Source organism: Coenobita brevimanus, chromosome 56 (genome assembly GCF_032717465.1).
Source record: "Coenobita brevimanus isolate Jiangsu-jjx chromosome 56, ASM3271746v2, whole genome shotgun sequence".
NCBI lineage: Eukaryota > Metazoa > Arthropoda > Malacostraca > Decapoda > Coenobitidae > Coenobita > Coenobita brevimanus.
The window spans coordinates 12,053,688-12,078,220 of record NC_137009.1 but is presented as its reverse complement, the minus strand read 5'-3'; the positions used below and the strand labels follow the sequence as shown (position 1 = coordinate 12,078,220).

The following is a 24,533-nucleotide window of genomic DNA, read 5'->3' as shown; positions in this document are numbered from 1 at the left end:
AACAATGATGAATAATTTGCTTATAATCCTCTGGATATATTCAACAGACCATGATTATTTTAAACATTGCATAGTTGTGAGTTCCAGAATACAGTAGATATGCAAATGTTTAACTTACTGTTTTCTTTTATTTCTTTTTTATTTTTTTAAAGATGAGTAGTCAATATTATTTTGTTTGCATGTTTAGCTTTTTTCGATGAATGTTTGTGTTAAATTATCTTGTTTACTGGTTCATATATGTCGTTGTATGGTATTGCATTGAACAGAGAACAGATGTAGCATGAGAAAGATGCACAATTATTAGGAAAAAAATAAAACTTAACCCATTCTGATATGCAAAGTAAAATAGTACTCCTGAGTATATGTTAAACATACTATACCAAATGACTATATCCAAAAAAAAAGTATATCCTACACTGAATATATTTTTCTAACAAAGATGTCCACTACATCAAAGAAATAAACAGGTGGTATGAGGAATTAAGCAATTAAAAATGCCATATTACTAAAGGGGAATGGTAATTTTTGTCTGTGCTTAATATGTTTCTTCAGATGTGTTCAAGTTGAACTGATTTATAAGCGAATTTTATTTTTGTATTCCATCCATATTGTCGTGATCCGTTAATAATTTACTATTCTAAATTATTTCAGACGCGAGATTAAGCTCAGGCCACTGACGATGTTCCCACTATGACAATCATTATTTTGTTACAGTGAATGCCAGTCATCTTTCTGAGCAGAAAGGTCTTCTGTATATTATATCCAGTAATCTATTGGTGATAACTCTGTTATCCACTGGTTTTTCTGGGGAACATATTTTTCATATCCTCTGTTACAATGCTAGGTGAAAAGGGATTGGAAATGTGCGCTAATAATTGAAGAAAAAAAAATCATTAATAAGGGCGTGCTTTGTCTTCCTACTGATTCAGTTCAAAAAGTTAAATTACAGGACCTGAGTGATGAAATTTTCCTTAAATGCTCTGTGAAAGTAGTTACTCTCATCATGGCAGAATGGTAACATGTACACATTTAAATTTAATAGTTCATGTAACTAAAATATTTGTTAGGTTAGGTCCCTTTGATCTTGCAAAGTCAACCTGAACAGTTTTCAACCACTTTACACCGAACTTAGTGGGGGAATTGAGGATAAGGCAAGAACGAAGGGGTTCAATTTTGAAAATGAGGAATGTCAAGATCACAGGGTAAAGTCAAAGTTCGAGCCATTTCTCTATGTGTTAACATAAGAACTAAAACAATTTTGATCTGATTTGGTCCAATGTTGGTGGAAGGGTTGATTATAAACAAGGGTTTGACTTTTTTTTTAATACTATGTTATCACGTGCAAAGGTCAACTAATTGTTATTAAAAGATAAATTTTACGTAAAATGCTTGTTTACAAGTTATATACGCCATTCGTGAAAGACAATAGCTGTATCACTAGTGGATGTTAAAACATTAGTGACCAAATCTTGCCACGTAACATTTCGATTTGATGTAGTAAGCAGTTAACCTAAAACCCTTCAGGTTAACTACTACAAAAATTGCGTACATGACTCTCCTCACTGGGGCTCGTTACATCAGTTAATTTTGAAAGAAGAGATGCCTAAAACATTGAAATTTAGAAAATAAAATTTATTTTTTGGCAACTAATTCTCATATAATCATAACAATAGACTTTCACTGGGAACAGAGAGTGAATATAATATTATATATTGTACAGACTCACAATCGAATAGATTTTAGTGCATTGCATACCTAACTTTTACGTTCCTCACCATTATATAGCTATAATTTTCAGCATTTTTCAGCCTGCATATTGTCATGGGATCACCGACTCATTCGGCAGCTACATTAATGATTGGTCTGCTTATAGTCAAATCATCAGTAGGAAAGCAACGACTCCCAGCTACTGTGGCTGTGGAGGTGGTTGCATTCAGCAACACGGAAGCCATCCAAGCATCAACTGTAATGAAAGATCTTGCTGAACAGTATACCCCAAAGTGTCTCAAAGCTGTGATACTGCCTGATGAGGGTCATATCTCAAACTCTTGGTCAAATAATGGAACAAGCATATATCCAGAAAAAAAACTACTTTCCCGACAAGCCAACGCTTATGCAAAAAAATCAGTGGAAAACATGGTTGTGGACCGGGAAAAAATAGATGTAAAAATTATCCTCCATCAGAGGGTTTTTCACCAGAATCATACAACACCGAAATACATAAAGAAATATACAGCAAGAGTGACTCCGTATTCCTGCATAACGTACATGATGCCAGAACCACCTGACTCCCGACAGCTGAATTCACTAACAGATGCTTCCTCCAACAAGGTAACAAAATACTTTCTCGTCCACGCCAAAGACACCGTTGAGGCTGAACGCTTCCTCCTGGATCAACGCCTGGGGAAAGAGCAAAATATAGCAGTCATCATCCGACAGACGAATCAAAACAGTACCTACTGGCGTGTATTAATCCGTCAGCTCTTGCACCCTTCAGGTTCAACAAAAGTTTTCAGTGTAAACAAATGGTCCAGTGGCATGGGCCTTGCAAATACCAATGACATATTCCCAGACCAGATGGCAAATTTCTACAGAACCAAACTCATAGGCTCCACTCTGCGCTACAAGCCATTTACAGACTATGAAATTGTTGAAGGATCCAGGATAGTGATACCTAAACCATCCATTGACATCAGCATCCTGGATGCAATCGCTTACAAACTGAACTTCACCTACGACATCGTCATGCCCGCTGACGGCGAATGGGGTGCTCTCAAAGATGATGTGAGTATTGGGAAGTCTCTCTCTCTCTCTCTCTCTCTCTCTCTCTCTCTCTCTCTCTCTCTCTCTTTGTTACTGTTCATACCTAATTGTTCTTACCTAATTGTATCTTTACAGGAATGAGTCAAGCTCGTACTGTCCCGTGTCTTAAACCATATTTATCGTACATATCCTTAAATTTGTGAATTGTTATGGCACACACTATTTCATTCGGTAATGCATTCCACTGATCAATTGCTCTATTTGGGAAGCTAAAATTCCTTACGTCTTTGTCACCTCTCTTTTTATGCAGTTTTTTGCAGTGTCCTCTTGCTGATGCTTCCCCATACGTTAAGTAATCATTTATGTCTATTTTCTCCTTCCCTGATATGCATTTATATATCATAATCATGCCACCTCTTTTCCTTGTCTCCTGTAGTGTTGGTAGATTCAGTTTATTTAGCCTTTCTTCGTAGCTTAGATCCCTTAAGCTTGGTACCCATCTTGTAGCGGCCCTTTGACCTTTTTCAATCTTTTCTATGTGTTTTTTGAGAAGAGGACTCCAGACTACTGATGTATATTCCAGGGTTGGTCTGATGAATGATGTTATTATCTTTTTCAGCATGTCTTCATTTATGTATGTAAACGTTATTCTCATATTGGCAAGGAGTGTATATATGTTCCGTACCTTCTCACTGATGTGGTCAGCCGAAGATAGTCTGTTATTGACAATCACACCTAGGTCCTTCTCTCTTTCTGATGTGTGTAGGGTTTTATTTCCTAATGTATAATCCCAAACAGGTCTTTTTCCACTTTTACCAAACTTGATTACATGACACTTGTCCACATTGAATTCCATTTGCCATGTATTACTCCATTCATGAAGTTTATAATTCTTTTTGTAGCTCTTTACAAGAGTCTGTGTTAGTAATTCTCCTTTGTATTTTTGCATCATCTGCAAACATATTTAGATAGCTCTCATTTCCGGTGTTACTGTCTATATCATTTATATACACTAAAAACATGATTGGTGCCAGCACTAAGCCCTGTGGTACTCCACTAGTCACTTCTTTCCATGATGAGTAATTTCCCCTTAGTACTGTTCTCATTTTTCTTTTCATGAGAAAATCTTGCATACAACAATACAGTTTGCCTCGAATTCCTCCTTGATGGTACAGTTTCCATAAAAGTCTTTGGTGTGGTACTGTGTCAAATGCTTTCTTGAAATCTAAATAGATACTGTCCACCCTTCCTTCTCTTTCGTGTAATGTGTCTGTTACTCTGTCATAGTAGCTCAACAGATTAGTAACACATGATTTTCCTTTTCTAAAACCAAACTGTCTTTCTGTTATCATACTTTGTTCTTCTAGATGATTTACCCAAGCTTTTTTTATAAGCTTTTCTAATACCTTGCTTACAACACTGGTTAGTGATACTGGTCGGTAGTTAAGTGGATTTTGTCTATTCCCTTTCTTGAATAAGGGAACAATGTTTGCTTTCTTCCAAATATCAGGTAGTTTACCTTGACTCAAGGATTTCTTGAAAATAAAAAAATAATGGTTTACTTAACTCCTTTGCACATTCACGTAGCACCCAACATGAAATTTCATCAGGACCATTTGCTTTTCCTTTGTCTAATTTACTTAGCTCCTCTTGTATTTCTTTTTCTGATGTTTGTATATCTTGTAGTATGTGTGGGCATGCATATTCCACATAATCCCTCTCAATTTTTTTTTTTTTTCTGTAAAAACTGATTGCAAATTCTTGTTTAGTGGTTCACAAATATCCTTCTCTAGCTGTAAAATAGCTTTAGTTGATCACTACTTTTATTTATGATGTCCTCCTGAAACTGTTTTTTGGGCTTCCCTCCTTATTCTTGTATAATTGTTTCTTGCCTGTTTGTAATTATTATATGCCCTTTCACTATTGTGTCTTCTGTATCTGTTCCACAACAAATCTCTTTTTTCTTTTGATTTTTTACATTCTGTATTGAACCATTTCTTTATTTTCTTTTCTGCTTCTTTGTGCTGTGGGATGTACTTCTGGACTCCTATTTCATAAAGTTCACAGAATTTTTCATATATAGCATTTAAATCTTGTCCTTTAAGCTCCTTTTCCCAAGCAATTTCTAAGAAGTACTTCTTTAGGTCATGATACTTTCCCTTTTTATAGTTTAGGCTCTTTTTGTAACTTTCATTGCTGTTATCTATGTCATATGCAATCCTGAAATTGCAATTAAGTACTGCATGGTCGCTTTTCCCGAATGGAGGGTGATATATTAAATTGTCAACATCGTTTTCTTGCCTAGTAAATATGAGATCTAGCATTGAGGGCACACTGAGTCCTCTTTTTCTGGTGCTTTCCCTTAACATGTTGCGTTAGGAAAAACTCTTGCACAAGATCCAGGAGTTTTTGGTCCCAACAGCTTTCTTGGCTTATTATATCTAGAGTATTCCAATTTATATTTGTATTAAAATCTCCAGTTAGCATAATTCTTTTCGATTTCTCTTCCATTTTATATAGTAATGCTCTTAAACTCTGAGTTGTACTCTCCGCCAGGTCCTCATATTCGTCTCTTTCCCATGTGTTTGATCTGGGTGGCATGTACGAATTGGCTACAATTACTTTCCCTTCAGATGTATTTATCTCTACTGCAATCAGTTCTACTTGTGAGGGTATATCTAATTCTATTTCTTTGACTTTTAGATTTTTCTTAGTTAAAATTATAATTCCTCCTCCTTTTTTTAAGTTCCTATCTCTTCTCCATATATTATATTCCTCTAAGTTTAGGATGTCATTCGATATCCTTGGTGTTAATTTTGTTTCAGTTAGGCATATTATATGTGGTTCATTTTCTCTGACATAATCATTCATCTCTAATAATTTAGATACCATTCCATCCACATTTGAGTACATCAACTTAATCATCTTGTTTATATACTTGTCATGATTTGGTTCTACTACGTTCCTCCTTTTTATTCCCTCCTGATTATGTACCACTTTCGTACCTGCAATCCAATTACTTTGTAAAAAAAAGGTATTCTCCTCCTCCTCTGATCTTCCCTCATATTTTGTTTTTGCTTCCTCCCTCTTCTCCTTCAGTAATTCCAGTTCCTCTTGTGTTAGGCATCTTTTTATCCATACATTTTTGAACTCCTCTTTTTCCACGGTGTTTATATTCTGGAAGGTTACCTTTAGGGGTCTTGACTTGCTTTTCTCGTATTTCCCTAACCTTTCGTGTTCCTTTATGTCTTTACTACAGATTTCCTCTGATACTTCTTTCAATATGCCCATTACATTTGTCATCTCCTCTTTGTCTCTTGAGATCTTGTTTTTTTACTTCTTCCTCTTCTATACCAGTGATTACTATAGATTTGTTAATATCTACTGAATCTCTGACTAACTCAGGATTGTTTTGGATTATTCTTTTCACTTCCTTTTTAATGTTTTTTTTCTTCCACCCTTGTTTCCAAGTCCTTCTTTACTTTCACCATTTCAGCTTAAGTTGTTTCCACATAATTTTTGTAGCTTTGCACAGCTTCATTCACCTGTGTTATCTTCTCGTCAATATCACTACTCTGATCTGTCAGACTGCTTACTTGCCTAATTGTCTCTGTATCATTTTTTAACTCTTCCATAATACTCTCGTGGTTGACTACTGTACTTGCCATTTCACTAATTTTCCTCCTAAGTGTACCCACTTCAACTGTGAGCTCATTTATGGTTGTGTCTTTCTTGTTGACTTCTTTTCCTAATTTTTCTATTTCTTCCTTTTACAAGTGCATCTGTTTCTTAATTTCATCAATCTCATTTTGAAAAGCCGTCTCTAACCTGTGTACACGTTCAACCAGTTCGTTGTGAGTCTCCATTTCAACCAGTTCTTGGTAGAAATCATCATCCTGCTTTCTACCTTTATCCCCTTTCTTTTCCAGATTTGCTTTACTAAAGTATGTGGTCATTTTGCAGTACTAAAAGCGCATATAGTACTTACATTCCCTGGGGCAGATTGTAGACTAAACAACGATCAGCTGATTGTGTGAATTCTTGCGCTGCTTGTTTACTTTTCTGTTTGACCAAGTCTTACTTAAAGCTTCTTCTTTTTTATATTAGAACACCATTTAGTCTAACCTTGTAGAGAGCTTAATTCATATAAAGATACTTATTTAGGTAATGCCGCTGGCCAAGTTGCCCAGGTATAGAGCGGTGTCGACGTGCGTCTGCTCTCTCTCGGTGCCTCGGTGTGGGTGGGTGGGTATGTGATTTAAATCATAAATTAAATTAAGTGCTGCCAAGTCCTGTTTTTCCTCATATTTAGTACACATTAGAAGTGGTACCCGGCATTGCCTGGGTAAAATCCTTTTATCACGAATTATCTGCTACCCTGGATGGCCACTCCTTGTGGGAGAAGACCCTCGGATTCTCACTTTATTCTTTGCCCCATTTACTCAGGGTTAAATTCTCCATTGACCATTTCCTACCATGGACCAATTTTCCCACTACCCACCCACCTACTAACCCTGCTCACCCATCCCTTCAATCTGTCTACCCATCCGACCCATTGTACCTAATAGTATGATTAAAGAAGTAAAAAATTCAATGGTAATTGGCTATCATCTTTATATCATGTTGATTATTTCTGATTAATTATAATCTTGGCCATCAGAGGAGTCACTTTAGCTTGTGTAGTGTACACGTCTAAAACGTTTAAATTCGTCGTATGAAGTTCCACTTGTTAGAGCTGTTAAAAGAGATCTATATGCATCCCCACTGATTTCCATAGAGGACAAACACACAGGCAGACAACCCCCCCCCCCTCTCTCTCTCTCTCTCTGTATGCAGAGAGATGAAACTCCATGGAAATGTCCCGCTGCATTTGCTGCATAATATACGATATGGACGTTTGTTAAAAATAACATTTTTGGTAATCTGAGGCCGATTGCAACCGGTTTTCTTAGTCATTCTTTAAGTTCGTTCATTTTAGCTACGTTGATTGAAAAATTGTTGCCCTATAATTTGGCTGATTAGAGGATGGAAACACTCAGATGACTATGGCTTGCTCGTACAGTTTCTGGTTATTTACTAATTTGTCCTACATTGTTAACCTACATACACAGAGTGATGGCCATTAAGTCAAAAGTAAACCCTCATATTTGGGTAACTGTTTACTAAGTATCACAACAGCCTTATCATATTTTAGCTGCACCAAACAATCTTTAACACCACCGAACTTTAACCGCAACAAACAAGCATCAGCTTCATCAAACTCTAACTGAACCAAGAATTTGCTGTACCAAAATAATATATATCAGCTGCAGCAAATATTAACTCCTTCAAACCTGCACCAAACAAACAATAGCTGCTGCAGACATAATCTTCTCTAAACATTATGCCTGATGCTGAGTTTGGATTAGCCAACCCTTCTTTGTACTTTGGCCATGATTCAGAAACAAGCAAATTCAGTGGATCCCATTATTTTCTTTCTTCTGTTATTCGTCAAAAAGAGGGAAGATGGGTGACACTGAGTTTGGATAAATATATTGTGTTGCTTAGCCATGGAACGAGAGAATTCTATCCTTTTGAGCCTGTCTTCATTCGAAATCTCAACGCCAACTGAATAGTAATTACTGACGTCGACTCTGGACGACCCACATTTTCTTTATGCTTGGCCTTAATACAGGAATGAGCAAATTACCTGGAATCTATCTGGATTATTGGTGACGTTCTCTGTTCGTCAAACATTCGAAAATTATTACAAAATGCTAAAAGCTTGTCCTCTTCTTGATTAAAGTTTTATAGACACGACTACAAGTCCAGAACCAGTCTCTACCTTCATTTTCGGGGCCAATGGATCAACGTTATGAGTGACAATGAATTTTCAGCCATGAAACAGCAGCAAACCATGTCAGTGCATCATCATGGCACTGGTCTGCAAAATGTATTTCTCATCAAAAAATCACTACCTTTAGCCTGGCCATTGTTCAGAAACAACCCCGTTCACAGGATCCTGTCATGCCTCATCTCTCGTTTTCGGAGCTTGCTTTCCTAGGGCCGTTTTCACAGTCGTCCCCAGTGCAGTCCCCAACAGCCTACCCGCCTCCGAATGCACGTTTTCGTTTTCACAGTCACCCCCAACCAGCCTTCCGAGGCCTCTGTTGGGGACGGCATTCGCGACGGCCCGAACAAATTACTGGAACATTCTTGGGGGACCTGCAGCCTCCCCAACAGACGGTCCCGAAAGTAAAATAGTTAAAGAATACTTACATGTTTCATATTTTCATTATCATTTCAATATTATATACCCAATATAATATTTCTGGGTAAAAAACACACCCGATATTGACAAAAAATATATGTTTGTGTATTTTTATGAGACTTTCTTCTACGTATCCGAATACTACCCTTTCGCAGACAGGTGGAAGCTCCACAACAAACGGACCCGAAAGAAATACGAGAATCGTTGTCTAATGCATATTTTCATGAAAATTCTAATATCTGATGCCCGATGTAGAAGTTGATGTAGCTAACACCCCATTTAGAAAAGAAAATGTTCATGTATTATTAGTATATCCGTTAATAAACCACAGTCACTCATTAGACGTTCTACATGTTGCTTCATGGTTATTTTTACTTAAGCCTTTTTTTACAATACTTATGGATTCAACTTATTTTTATTGTAAGGCATCTAATGCAACAAGCTAATGAGATGAAAATGCCACTTAACATGTGTTTTGTGGATTTTGAAAAGGCGTTTGATAGTATTTCACGTGGAGCTATGTTGAAAATTATGAGATTCTATGGTATACCAGAAAAGTTTGTAAATATTATTAGAAGCCTGCATGAAGGTACTTTTTGTAAGGTAATGGTGGGTGGTTCTTTGAGTGATCCATTTCAAGTTAGGTCAGGAGTGATTCAAGGAGTTCTTTCGCCATTGTTGTTTGTTTTGGTTATGGATTATGTTATGAAAAAGGTTGTAAGGAGAACAGGTGCAGGAATTAACTGGAAAGAAAATAAGAAGCTGATGGATTTGGACTATGCTGATGATATTGTAGGCTACTGATTTGCGGAAGTATTTACGAGATGCAGAGGGTGCTCGATTGTCTGGTGGAGGAAGGAGAAAAAGTGGGATTGGTGATAAATTGTGGAAAGACTGAAATTATTAATATGAACGTGGAGAACCAAATCGATTGTGTAATTGGGAATAATGTGGTGAAGAATGTAGAAAACTTTAAATATCTGGGAACGATTGTATCATCTAATGGATCATTAAACAATGAAATTGAGGAGAGGATTAGACAGGCTTGGCGAGCTGTTGGAATGTTGATATCTGTTTGGAATAATAATATGCTTACGGTACATACTAAAGTGAAAATTTACAAGTCCAAGGTTAGACCAATTTTAATTTATGGACATGAGTCATGGTACAGTATAATTGCAACAGATCAGAAAGTATTAGGATTTGAGAATAAAATACTGAGAAAGATTCTTGGGGTAAAGTGGCAAGACAGAGTTACAAATGAAAGAGTAAAGGATTTTACGAGAGTGGAACCAGTTAATGAATATGTGAGACTGTCTCGCTGGAAGTGGATGGGGCACATATACAGAAAAGAAGGTTGTTTAATACAGGATGTGTCAGAGTGGATTGCTAGAGGAAGAAGAGGTAGAGGTAGGCCGAGGGAAACCTGGTTGAGGACAATGAAAAAAGAAGCAGGAGAGGAGTGTTGGTGGGACCTGAAGGAGATGGCAAGAGACAAATATTGGTGGAGAGAGTTCACTGAGGCCCTATGCATCCCGTGGGGTGCCACAGGAAATGGTTGATTGATTGATTGATGGATTCAACTTACTTCCGATTTCAAGTAGGAGCTTGATGAGGTTGCCGTTAGTTAGCTCTTCATTCCGATGACGTTTCCAAATCGTTATTTTTGCTGCATTCTTACGAATATCATCACTCCTGAATATATTAGTAAGAACTGTGTGAAGTGGATTTTCCAGCCATGTTATTCATCACATTCATTACATTCCAATTTCTAAATATTCTCTACATATGGAAAGTGTTTTCACCACCCAGAACTACCAACCCTACCGCATCAACACGGGCAGACGTCCCCACGTTAGTAAGCTCCCGAAAACCATTCGGAGCACTGTGAAATCCAAAGGTGCTTTTGGTTCGGGCCCGACACACGTTCGGGCCCAAAAGGTTAGGGACGACTGTGAAAACGGCCCCTAATCACTGTTCAAGTTTTAAGAACGTGGCCATAAATCCTTGATCATTATTGTCTCTCATCAAGTAGGGCCATTGGATTGGCAAGATGGGTGGTGTTCAAAGTCAACTTCACCTTGTGCTTGGCATGATACGAGCGAATTCACCATACTTCTTTCGCTTTAACCTGTGAACTTCCACATACCTCGTGTGGGGATGGCTCGGAAAGCTGTGCCATACCTCTTCTGAGTGAGTCTCAAAAACACACCGTGAAGGTTCTAGAAGGATCAGCGTGACACAAAATTTATGGGGTTTTGGGATAATTGGTAGCTCTCATTCTCACTCTCTATCTTGAGCCCAGTTGCTAAGTTGCACCAGCAATAATGACCCAAAAGTACGCACTCTGTAACGCATTTCCTGCAATATTATCACCCCAGAAAAGGCAGTCGTGAGTCAAAATTGTTTAGAATAACGTAAATCTAATGTAAGGTCAATAGGAAGTAATGGAACAAAAGTAGGTGGTATATAATGGGTGTAAAGGTAGCATTCAAAGCTTGTATTCCAGCATGTGAAACGAGCTGACAACCTACCTAAGCTCGTACTGAAGCTTGTGGGGCGAGTTGGCAACCCACCTAGAGAGTGCGATGCCTGGCAACAGCCTGTATCTTCTGCCCCAGTATGCATTACTCTCTCTCTCTCTCTCTGTCTCTCTCTCTCTCTCTCTCTCTCTCTCTCTCTCTCTCTCTCAAAGCATAATTTTCATGTTCCTGCCAGAAATGCAATTTCTGACAAATACGTCTCCAAAACTACAACGATTAAAACAAAAAAAAATCCATGGGTAGCTGCATGATGCAGTTGCCTCGCCACTGATATACTGCCATTTTCCCACACCACAGGGGATATCTGCATGACCCCTAGCCGCAGCCCACGGTTAAGAAGGTTCAGATTATCGTCATTTTTTTTTTTATTCCACATAGCTCAGTTTCCGAAGACAACACTATGCTTTTCCATTGCACTACTAGGTGACTACAACCATACTTCAGTGTTAATCTGCTGTTACAATTTGCCACTTGAAATAAAGAGATTGCAATTTTAAGTAAAGTTAATGTAAGAAAAAAAAAGAAGGTCCCATTGTTCTTCACCTGTCTCATCCATTCCCAGGGCCATTGGACTGGGGTAATGGGTGACGTAGAGTTCGGGCAAGCCAACTTTTCTTTAAGTCTAGTCATCATGCAAGAGAGGGTCAATTCAATGGATCTTACCGAGATGTACTTCATGGATGCCCTCTCCTTCATCACAAGCAAGAGTCCCCTGAGTGCACCCTGGCAGAAGCTCATCACTCCTTTCCAGTGTGAGTTAAAGTTCACATACATAGTTCCAATAGAAACTGGGGTAGAAAGTGCTAATTTAAGTCAGTGTAGGACTTTGACATATAAAGCCAGTGTAGGAAACACCCACTTGAGATAAATGAAAGAAATTCCAGAGTGAGTCAAAGCAGGAAATTATTCCATACTTTCAAAGTGGGTCAAAGTGAGAATGCTCCATCATAATATCAAAGTGAACCGAAGTCAGCTTTCCCAAAGCGAGTCAGATGATTACAGCATGAGTCAATTTAAGTAGTTGCAGCTTTGAGAAAATAAGCAATTCAACACAATCGAAACTTGAGTCAGTTGTACGTAGTTTCATCATTAACCCAAGGCGTCCCGCTGATGTATGGATACGTCACCACGTTTTCATGGTGACAACCGATGGCATATCCATAGATTTTGCAACTGCAAGGTCCATCATTTGCACATTTTTCAAGTTTCGTGGGTGATTTTTGGTAGGCATATGTGGGAGGCCTTCCTCTACCTGCCGTCAGGCAGGGATATTGCCTGGCCCCACCTGACCCTCCCTTCCCCCCCCCCGCACACCATTTTCTCGGTAACTCACCTGTTAACAGTGACCTCGCCAGGAAAGACATGTTGCAGACTGTCTCTCCAATGACGAAATTCAGGGCAAAAGTAATTCCCGAGGAGGAGGACAAAGGAAGAAACAACCCAGAGGAAGAAACGACAGAAGTGATCAGGCGGTAACATCTTCAAGGAAGATGCGGTATGTTGATGTGTTTGGCGAGTGAAACAAATGCTTATATTACCTACATTACTGTCTGAAAACCAATATGATTTTGTACTACATGTAAATTCGTAACAAATAAATAAATAAATATCTAACCTTTTATGAGTGGTTTGGAATAGTTACTCCTCCCATAGAAAACGATTTCTCTGGAGCGAGGCCCACAGAAGACGGTACCAGGTATTCAGAGGGAAACCTGTATATTGGAATTATATGCTCAGTTGAGCACTTTTATGGGCATTTTCCAATATTTTTCATAAAAAGCGGAGGTTATAGCCTCCCCCCAAGAGAAACTTTGAAAATCTGGCAGGATTGGGGGGGGGTCAGTGGTGAAAAATCAGTCGGGACGTGGCGGGTTAAAGTATATTTTCAACATGAGTCAAACTGTGCAATGCAGATGGTAATTGCTGAGCTCATAATATTATTGCCCTTCTTCGAGGTGTAGGAGCCTGAGGGTAGGCCACTGTTTTCCGGTCTCACAGAAATTAAAGGTGGTTTATCAGCCTGCTTTCAGTGGTTACAGGACATGACCGCATAACCTTCATCCACCCCTTATCTCTTGGTCATACATTCACATATCCTATCCAGCCATCTTTGTCATGGTCTAAGCCTGTGTACAATGAAAGACCAAAACAAAGATGGATGAATTTGATTAGATGTTTGAAGAAGAATGGTCTGGTGGTTGTGCGTACAAAATAACTTGCAAAGATATGCCTTGCACAGAAAAGGTCAGCTCAACAAACGTCTGTAGTGGCCACTGAGTGAAATCTTATTATTTCCTGTACAAACATGCTGTATCCCAGAATCTCCTCCTGTGCCAATTTATGTTATTACCTTTACATAAGCTAATCTTGGTTGCTTGTTTTACTGCAAATATAACTCGATGTACTTGAAGTGCAGTGGATGTTTGAATGTGTGTGGTGATGTATACGAGGGATGGAAAGATTACAGCAATTTATCAATGAATGTCAGTTCTTTATTGCATATTAACTTATTAAACTTCCAATGAACTGAACTTATCAGTGGTGTTTGTCTGCAATGGGTTTCTGCTCTATCAGTTTTCTTCTGCATTCAGACCACCATAGCCTTCATTTACACAGTACACCCTATCAAACTTTCCATGCAGTGATGGTGTAGGTGTATGGTGATGATTTTTTTTATAATGGTGTTCAATGTTAAATTTCGTTACCGTACTTTATCGAAATTTTTAGTTCAGTTTCTCTTCATACTTCCCTTTCAGTGAAGGTGTGGGTGTGTGTGTTGGTGTCTGTATGTGGTGGGGTTCTGCTTTACCATGTCTTCTACCACTTTCAAGCCACCATCTCCTCCTTCCACCTCCTGGATTCCCACGCCTCCATGCGCATCCTGGCTTCCTTCCTAAGCCAGTCCCTCTATCAGTACCTCTGGCTTCCTGCAGGCAGGGTGAGGATGAGTATCATTACCTTGTCTTCACTGCATGCTTTAATTTGCCCTTGCTGTTACTCAGGATATAATCACACACACACACACACACACACACACACACACACACACACACACACACACACACACACACATCAAAAGCAAACCCTCAGCTGTCACTGTAAAAAGTGGGGCCACACCCAGGTGCTAAAGTACATATTAATAAAAACATTTTTCTAAATAACCTCTATGTGGCCATGCCTTCGGGAATTGACGGGTCTCCCTGGCCAGTGCTGGAATCATTTTTCATGTATTGAACATCGATTTTGTTTTGGTTAACGTGAAGAGAATTGTCTGGCACACCTGACAATAAATTTTTTTGCCTCCAAACCCATCGTGTGATTCGTAATGAATTTATTTATTTATTTATTTTTGGACTATCGACTATTGGAGCCAAAGCCCGTGGTCATTAAGGCCATATATATATATATATATATATATATATATATATCTATATATATATATATATATATATATATATATATATATATATATATATATATATACACACACACACACACACTTCCATGCATATATACAGACACACTTTCATGCACACGTACATATATAATAATAATTTTGTTTTTGTATTTATAATTTTATTTTTTATTTTTTTTTTATTTTTTGACCTCACATTATTTATAAACAAAAATACCTAATCTCAAGACTCTAAAACTAAAAATCTAACAGACAAATCGCTAATCTATACTAAATCGTAAAGAGACAAATAACGAAACCTACACTAATGGTAAAAAGACCTCGTCCAAGAGAACATCATCGACTGCAGATATGTAATGCCTTTCTACATTATATACCTGCACTCATCACCTGCTGACTGTCAGTCGAGGCACAACCTAATATAGGGGACATCAATATATGAAAGGGAACCAGACGAGTCAGGAACATTTCCATATACGTCAGCTGTCGGCCCTAATTAGAATAACTTAAACAAGATGACATAATATATTTACGTAATATGGACAAAAAGTGAAGGACCTCGCCCAAGCGACCACCATCGACTGCAAATGCCCAATACCTTTCTATATTGTACACTTGCACTCATCAGCTGGTGACTGTCAGGCGAGGAACGGGGTTTAATGTAGGGGACATCAATATTAGAAATAGATCAGTGCGAGAAGGAACTATTTCCAATATGTCAAGTGTCAACTCTAATTATTAGTACAATATATACATATTTAGTCAATATAAACCATAACCATACAGTGAAAAAGTCACATCACTCTGATCAGTCCAGTCTCTCTCAAGAAAGCCATCAATTTATCGGTCATAACAATGTCCCCATCAACCAGGATGGTGGAAATGGTGAAGGGGACGTCTGCTGCGCCACAGTGATTTATAAGTGAAATTCTTTCATGAATAAATCACCGACAGCACAGAATGATATGACTGATAGGTAACACCACATCACAGATGTCAAAGTGCGGTGGGAATCGTCTTTCCATATAAGGTTTCACGTGCGTTAGGATGGTGGCATTAAGCCGCAAACGAACCAACACTTTCTCTTCCAGGTGATTGGGACGGTTGGCTGTGTCCCAGTCACCCAGGTACGGCTTGCATGGTGGAATCTTTAGTCTGGTCCACTGACCTTGCCACAGAAGATTTATTGATTGCTTTCCGAGAGAGAGGCTTGACCGTAGATCACGAGGAACGTCCCAAGTCTCCTCGAGCTCTACAGCCGACTTTGCAAGTAAGTCAGCCTGCTCATTGCCGTACATACGACAATGACCAGGCACCCAGATCAACATGAAGAACTTGTTGCATGAATGCAGTTTATTAACAATGCGGCCCTGTATCTCATTAGAATCCGTAGTGCAAGAAGCAATCGCCTGAAGGGCTGCTTTTGAATCTGAAAATATGACAAATGAGTCATGCCTAGAATTGAGAGCATAGTCTATGGCTTTGTCAACAGCAAAAAGTTCGGAGGTAAACACAGACGTATCAGTCGGCAACCGATACCTGAGGGCACATTCGGTCGACCATACACTTGCACCAACACATTCACTCGACTTAGAACCGTCCGTGTACAATTGGTGGGACCGCAAGTGATGCACGATGATGTTACGAAACAAGTGGTGGACCTCCGCCTCTGGCGCCTTGGTCTTTGGTGCTGGGAGCCACGACACAAGAGTGAAACCAGGTGGCTCCCAAGGCGCTATATTTTTAATCACCAACTTGTCACAATCACTGAGGTCCACACCAAGCTCCTGAGTCAGTAAGTGGAGGCAAACGGCAAGTGGCCGACGCACCCCCCCACATAAGATGGTGGTATTGATGCAGGGGGGTACAGGCCATGTTGCCGATATTACTTTTCCTTGATGTTCTTAACCCGTATGATAATGCCAGGTGGTCACGGCGAATACGGAGGGAAGGCACACTCGCCTCCACTTCCACACGAGCTACACGGGTACACCGGACAGCTCCAAGCCACATTCGCAAACATTTATTCTGCAACACATCCAATCCTTTCAGTGTGGCACCGGATGCCGAGCAATACACTTGTGCGCCATAGTCTAACTTTGATCGAATAAGAGACTTATACACCGTTAATAAAGATTTTCTGTCGGCACCCCATGTAGTACGCGCTAGGTACTTGATGACATTTAAAGCTTTATCACAACGAGCAATCAAATAATACATGAATTTTGAAGTTCAAACGATGATCAAAATGTATTCCCAAAAACTTTACAGAATTTTGAAAAGGTACCGCCTGATTATCCAAAGATAATCACAAACTAGGTACGTTACGATTAGTGAAGACTACAGCGGCACACTTAGGGATGGAAAACTTAAACCCCCACTGCAAGGCCCATTGGTGGACAGATTCAAGGGCTGCTTGAATCCGCCCAGCCGAAAATTGTGCATTATGGGAAGAGTGCCATATTGCACAATCGTCAGCGTAGAGTGAGTATTTAAGATTCCTCAGGATGGGAGCTGATGACAGAATATCATTGACCATAATGCTAAATAAATTGGGACTAAGCACACTTCCCTTCGGCACCCCGTTTTCCTGCATAAATATATTCGATGTTATATTACGGGGCAATTTGACAGCGAAAGTCCTGTCCCTTAAGAAATTTGAAATAAAAATAGGCAAATTTCCTTTTAAACCATAAGCACAGAGCTTCATCAATATACCATGTCGCCATGTCATGTCAGAGGCTTTATGGATGTCCAGGAACACCCCTATCATGAATTATTGGCAAACGCCTCTGCAATACAATGCTCCAAATTCATTAAATGATCTGGTGAACTTCTATATGTACGGGAGCCACACTGTTGATCGTTTAACAAATTCTTCGACTCTAAAACAAAAAGAAGCCTATTATTAACCATACATTCCATGACCTTACATAGACAAGAAGTCAACACAATAGGATGAAATGAAGTGGGATTCATAAGACGACCAGCCTCTTTGGGTATCAGAATGACATGCGCAAAGTGCCATGAGTTTGGGAACGTTCGAGACACCCAAATCTCATTGTACAATGCTAACATCTTAATCAGGTTGTCCTGATTAAGATGCTGGATCATACTGTACATGATGGTGTCTGGTCCAGGGCTGTTGTCTTTACAGGATTTAAGGGCAAGGAGCAGTTCATTTATCGTAAACTCTTGGTTGTACAGGAGGTCTACGTCTTCTGTGGCAAAGTCTATGATCTGTAGCTCAGCTGTGCATTTATGATGTTGAAAACGCGGATCATAATCGGCTGAGCTACTTACATGAGAAAAACTCCTGGCAAGGATGTTAGCAGCATCCACGGCCTCATCATAGGTGGTGTTGTTCACCTGCAGGGTGGTGACAGGGAAGTATGGGCCTTTATTATTTAATATTCTTATAGTGGACCAGACTTTACTTAATGGTGTAGTACAGGTCACCGTGGACACAAAGGACCGCCAGGAGTCACGTTTGGCCCTTCTTATTATACTCCTTGCCTCAGCCCGTCCCTGTTTGTATGCAATAAAATTTTCCTCGGTTGGCTGACTATGGAAAATCCTGTATCTCCTGTTTCACTTCCTTAATGCTTGTCAGCAATCCGGCATCCACCAATGTGCTCTATGCTTCGCATGAACTGTAGAAGTCTTGGGAATAGCAGCCTCAGCCGCGTGTATTATGGAATTAGTTATGTTTTCGACTTTAACATCTATGGTCTCCCCAGATACATCTAAATTGGCGATCCTTGAGAAGGATCCCCAATCTGCTTTCTTATAGATAAGTTTTGGAGGTGGAGGGTCCGAAACAATGTCGCGTGTATAAGAAAGACAGATGGGTAAATGGTCACTTCCCAAGGAGTCGTCATAAAGGTCCCACGAGAAATCTTGATGTATACCTGGAGAGGCCAGAGATAAGTCAATAGCTGAAAAGTTACCAGTACGATCATCTACATGAGTCGCTCTACCATCGTTCAGAAGACAGAGGTTGGACAGTAGTATTAGGTCGGCTGTTTGCTCCCCACGACCATCGATCCTCAAGCTACCCTACTGATAATGATAGGCATTAAAGTCGCCCAACACTAACTTATCTCCAGGAAGATGTTCAAATAGTGAATTTAAAGCATCACTATCAATGAGGACATGTGGAGGACAGAACAGAGAGCAAATAGAAAGATATGTGTTATGAAATTTAACTCTGCACGTGACCGCTTCCAGTGTAGAATTTACAATCACTTCCGTTTGTGGGTGTGATTTGTGTGTGTATATGGCAACTCCGGGACCTTCATATCTTCTATACGAGTGGTAGTGTTTGAACCATGGAGGATCAAGGTGATCCTCCAGGCATGTCACCTGTAGACAAACAACATCTGGCCTGTGTATGGAAAGCAAGATTGCTATATTTTGTAATTTATTCCTAAGACCCTTACACTTCCATTGTAAAACACCGACTGCGGCGGTTTAAGATTTACGTTGGAGGCCAGTCTGCTTAGTCTTTTTATGTCGCCCGCTGACAGGCGAGTGACTACCGGGGGACCTATCCTGACAGAAACCTCCATTTGCTCATCAATAACGAGGCTCCCAGAGCCACCCGAGGAAGAGCTACCTTTTCTCTCCCTCGTTGGACCAGGAGCAGGTAAGACATGAGGTCGTGACTTGGTAAGGGTTGTCAAGTTAGTTTCTTCAGGTTTGTCTGACTTCTGTTTAGGTCACACTGCCAGAGAAGTAGCAGCGGCCTGAGAGTATGAAGATGGAGCAGGGACGTCAGAAGAAGAGTCGGAATGTATAGTAGGAGCAGACGATGGTGCAATGTGAGTGACAGGAGCGCTTGGTTCTGGGTGAGTCTGAGTCTCCATCATGCACATCACAAGCCGGGACATAACTGCCAGTGCATAGGAGACATGCGACTCCCTTACCTTTTTCCTGGCATCGTAATAGGATATGCCCTCTGTGGCTTTCACTGTGCAGATCTCTTTCTCCTCCTTCCACTTTGGGCAATCCCTCGAGGAACTGGAGTGAGCACCCTTACAATGAATGCAACTCACAGACTCTGATGTACAGTGTTCAGCATCATGACCCTGAACTGCACACCTACCACACACTGACTGAGAAGCCTGACAAACCTTTTCTGCATGCCCATAAATCTGGCATTTAGAGCATCTAAGGGGATTGGGGATGTAGGGCCTAACATTTAGAATTTCATATCCCACTTTGACATTTGAGGGAAGTGAGGTCCTGCCAAAAGTTAAAGCAATCGTCGCGGTCTTCTTCCTGATGCCTTCTGTAAATCTTGTGATAAAACGTGCTTCAATAACATCTTGACCATTAAGTTCCCGTACAATATCATCCTCATCCATTACCATGAGGTCCCTGCGAGGGGTAACTCCCTTGCAGGAATTCATGGAGTGAGGGATCCTTGGCTCAACATCGTAGCAATGAAACTTACTTAGCTTGAGCAAATTTTTAACTTGGCCTGGGTTTAGTGTTTTGACGAGGAGGTCTTCAGAAGCAAGTTTTTTAACCTGTTCAGCTTCACCAGCACAACCATCAATTACTTTCTTGATGAGAAATGGATTGAGACTAGCCAATGAAGTAGAACCAGTCGCATGTAGGATTACATAGGTAGCATTATTTACAGGGATGTTGAGTGGAGTTCTAGTCTGGGGGCAGTCAGGCATGACGTCAGTCAGTGAGACAGTCGGGGGTCCGTCAGGAGCACCTCCCCCCCTGAAAGGAGGGGGAGGTGGAAAGGTCGTCTGCCATAGTTACCACTTCCCCCTAAAGGGGCAAGTGGGAAGAAGGAGAAAAACGAACAAGGGACGAATGATCCTGGTCCAAACACCTTAGACTGAGGTTACCCTCTCAAACCACTCCAGGGAGGCCCGACTGTGTTTATTCACGCCCCAGAGCGATCAGTGGGGGGGACCCCCCATGGGCGAGTGAGCAAAGGTAAACTCAGGAAAAGACACAAACACCTATTGTATCTCTAAACAGGGAAGGGAGAAAAATGAGGTCTAGCTAGCCTAACTGAAAAATACTCCCTAGTGGCGAAAGGTAAGAAAAAAACTAATGCCGGTGGGGCAACCCTATAGTTAAAGGAGAGCTCAGAAATACGTCTTCACCCTCCGCAACCATGCATAAAAGTCCCCTTTTGTAGGCTCACACTGTGCTGCCTGTATACCCCGTCTGGCAACTGGGGCAGGTCGTAATGAATCGCGAAAAAAGAAAAAAAAATCGTAAAATGATTGCAACCTCGCCAGTGAAAACTAAGCAAATGCCTGCACTCAGAAATATCCATATTTTTGCCGAACCTCCCCTAAAACAATCAGTGTTGCTGAAATGGTTTGAAATGACTAGAAATATGTAATACAATCAAAATCAGTGCATAATATGGGAAGTTTTATAAACAAGATAATTATCATATATATATATATATATATATATATATATATATATATATATATATATATATATATATATATATATATATATATACATATATATATATATATATATATATATATATATATATATATATATATATATATATAATCTCTCTCTCTCTCTATTTAACTATTGTTGATGTTTGTGTGTTTATGTAAGCACATAGTTTTATAGGCTAGGTGATGTTGTGTGTCTCTAAAGAGATGCAAACCAAAAAATATGTAAAACGAATCTAGTATACAACAGGTGTACTTATCAAGAAAAATATAATTATAACTGTTTCCTCTCATTTTTGTTTGTAATGTTTATTCCTTTTTTTTTTTTTTTTGTACTATGGGTGGCGTAGTGCGTGTGCTGTTCCTAGATAATGGGTGTGGTTGTGTGTGTTAAGGACAACCCTTGCAGTCAACATTCAAAAAACGATAAGGCCACGGATTATCAAAGAGGGTTTGGGAAGGAGGGGTAAAGGATGGTGAGGTTGTAAGTTGTATTTGTGAGTACAATAAAAAGTTTATATTTTTTTCCTACAAATACAAAAAAAAAAAGGAAAACAATTACAATAAAGAAATAATGACACAAATTAAATGAGTAATGGAAAAAAAAAACACTTACCTGTTATGCTTGTAGGGTTCTGGGTTGTAGAGTGGAGTGATGTATTGCATACCAAATTTTAGAGCTCCGTGGAAGCGGAGGCGGAGCCAGATATCTATTTCTCATAAAATGCGGTTGCCGATAAAACTGCGGAGGTTGAGATATTAATTTTTGCGGATACGGACACAACTGCGGATAATTTTTACCCCCATGTCTGCGGTTGCAGATGCGGACGCGGATTTAATTTTTTTTACACATATTGCAGTACATTTATGCAGCATAAAGTGACGAGTTTCAGCCACACTTAAGTGTACACTTAAGTGCGTTACTAGGATGCGGGACAGGAACCCAACTCGTCACGCATCATGGATAAATAGATCACTGCCACCTTGTCCGAAATTTGATGCCAGTCTGTACGCCGTGGAACCGTGCCGACTGTACACTGAGTCACCGGTAAATTATAGTGTGATATATGCTGATTTGGAGAGAGAGAGAGAGAGAGAGAGAGAGAGAGAGAGAGAGAGAGAGGAAGAACAATGAGAGAAGGAGGGAGGAAGAGAGCTAACAGAGAAGAAAAAAGGTAGAGGGACTAGTAGGTGAGAGGAACGGAGAGGAGAGTTGTGGATGAAAAGGAGAGAAAAAAAATATATATGACAAAAGGAGAGAGGAGAAGTACTGGATGGGTGGAGATCAGCAACCTACACGGTTCTTTGACGCGGAGGCGGATTATTATGCGGAACTTTTATCTGAAAACGTGGTGGCGGATATTGATGCAGAGCTTTTGTTGTCTGAAGACGCAGACGCAAATAGTAATGCGGACATTATTTTCACTGCGGAAGCTCCGCGGAGGCAGAGGCGGATATCCGATACATCACTAGTACAGTGGGCAGAGGGAGCAAGCATGAGGGATGCTTATCTCTCTCCCCTCCCTTCCCTGGCCAAAAGCAAACATTGATAAGCAGTCACTGTCTGGGAAACACACTTTCTTTTCTTGACTTACTTGCTTTCTTATTCTTAATTATACTAACACTTGAGAGCAGTGAACGACGGATGTACATTCATGACTGATTCACTAGATATACTGACCATCTGAGTCGTTTGGAAAGTAGAGTACGTCAATATCATCTCCCGGAAATTCATTCCTTTACCAAAATTGTTCACAGTTTTTTTATAGATCGTTTCGCATCGACACCACTGGCCATGCTAAGGTGAAACATCAGGTGAAACGTCGTTCGTCAACGGCTGCATTTATGGGTCAGATAATGGACCAGATGCTTTATTTTCCTAACGCTTCATTAAAAGAACCATTTTTGGTAATTTGAAAATATTACACTGATATTTGATCATATAAATTCATTATACTTGTAGCGATGACAGTAAGGTTATTATAAACTGCTCAGTGCTGAGTCCCGCAGACTCATATAACACTACGATTATAATCTGTTGTTCATTTAAAACGTCATGATGTCACGAGGTCGACTCAGGAATGTCCTAACTTTATTTCATGTTTATACATTGATTTGGTGACATGTATAAAGTGTAATAGATCAACACAGAACAAAATGAGAGGTAATGAAGTATATTAACTGCATCATTTTGAATGAAGTGTAGCAGCTGCCATCTTTCCTCAGGTGTTTCTCGGGTTCTGGTTCCTGTACGCCTTCTTGGTGACGACCCACTACAAGACCTCCCTCACCAGCACGTTAGCAGTGCCCTTCTTTCCCCCACCGCTAGACACACTCGAGCAGCTCCTTGGGTCCAACCTGAAGTTTGGTGTGACTGAACTTAAGGTGGGTAACTGGTCAACAAAATTTTTGTTGCATTGATATCAACCCTTGGTATTAACTATTTTGAGTGTACTGATTTCAAATATGAAGTTGTTTTTTTCCTGAAAGCTCTTATTTTTTTGCTATCGAGGTATTTCAAAATCTCAAAATTTCGTCTTCATCTCATTGACCTCGTCGTCTATCTGGAGAAATATGTGATTAAACTCTCATTAAATTAGCTGGGTAATAAAAAAGAAAATGTTACATAATATAAATTCATTCAACAACACAATTTCAAACATGTTCCATCAAAAACAAAGGTTAAAATTTATATAAAACTCATTGTTAGGTAAGAAATTGGTTACTGTGAGGAGACAAAGCTCAGTTACATTTTAGTCAGGCAGGAATTTGCGCTTGAAGCTCTTGCGTTTGTGGACTGTCTCAGGGCAATCTCGTTTAATGCTCCAGCAGTGGTCTGCCATCATATTTGTCCCATCTCCCTTGGTAGTGCTCTTCCATGGTCTTGAGGTCCTGATGGAACCGCTCGCCTTGCTCGTCACTTACTGCCCCTAGGTTCTCAGGGAATATATAAAGATGACTGTATAGGAAATGGAGTTTGACACTCATGTTGCATCCAAGGTCATGAAAAGCTGACAACAAAGTTGCTACAAGGGTTTCATAGTTGTCAGCCTTTTTATTACCGAGAAAGTTTTCCATTACCGCCACGAATGAAAGCCACGCACCCTTTC

The 24,533-nt window shown here is 39.8% G+C and overlaps 1 protein-coding gene across 1 annotated transcript; it reads left to right on the top strand.

The window, feature by feature from the left end:
• The first annotated feature begins 2,271 nt into the window (after positions 1-2,271).
• Positions 2,272-24,244, top strand: LOC145401644 (glutamate receptor ionotropic, delta-2-like). Its single transcript, XM_080273837.1, has 5 exons — positions 2,272-2,784; positions 12,119-12,308; positions 14,313-14,494; positions 23,650-23,808; positions 24,230-24,244. Exons 1-5 carry the CDS (start codon positions 2,272-2,274, stop codon positions 24,242-24,244), a joined length of 1,059 nt encoding a protein of 352 aa, XP_080129963.1.
• The last annotated feature ends 289 nt before the right edge of the window (positions 24,245-24,533 follow it).

Bases quoted from the DNA above. Each gene is read 5' to 3' on its own strand.
- LOC145401644 (XM_080273837.1), top strand. From the start codon at position 2,272: ATGCCAGAACCACCTGACTCCCGACAGCTGAATTCACTAACAGATGCT. The intron at 2,785-12,118 runs GTGAGTATTGGG...ATCCATTCCCAG, and splicing joins GGGGTGCTCTCAAAGATGAT to GGCCATTGGACTGGGGTAAT. The intron at 14,495-23,649 runs GTGAGGATGAGT...ATCTTTCCTCAG, and splicing joins TCTGGCTTCCTGCAGGCAGG to GTGTTTCTCGGGTTCTGGTT.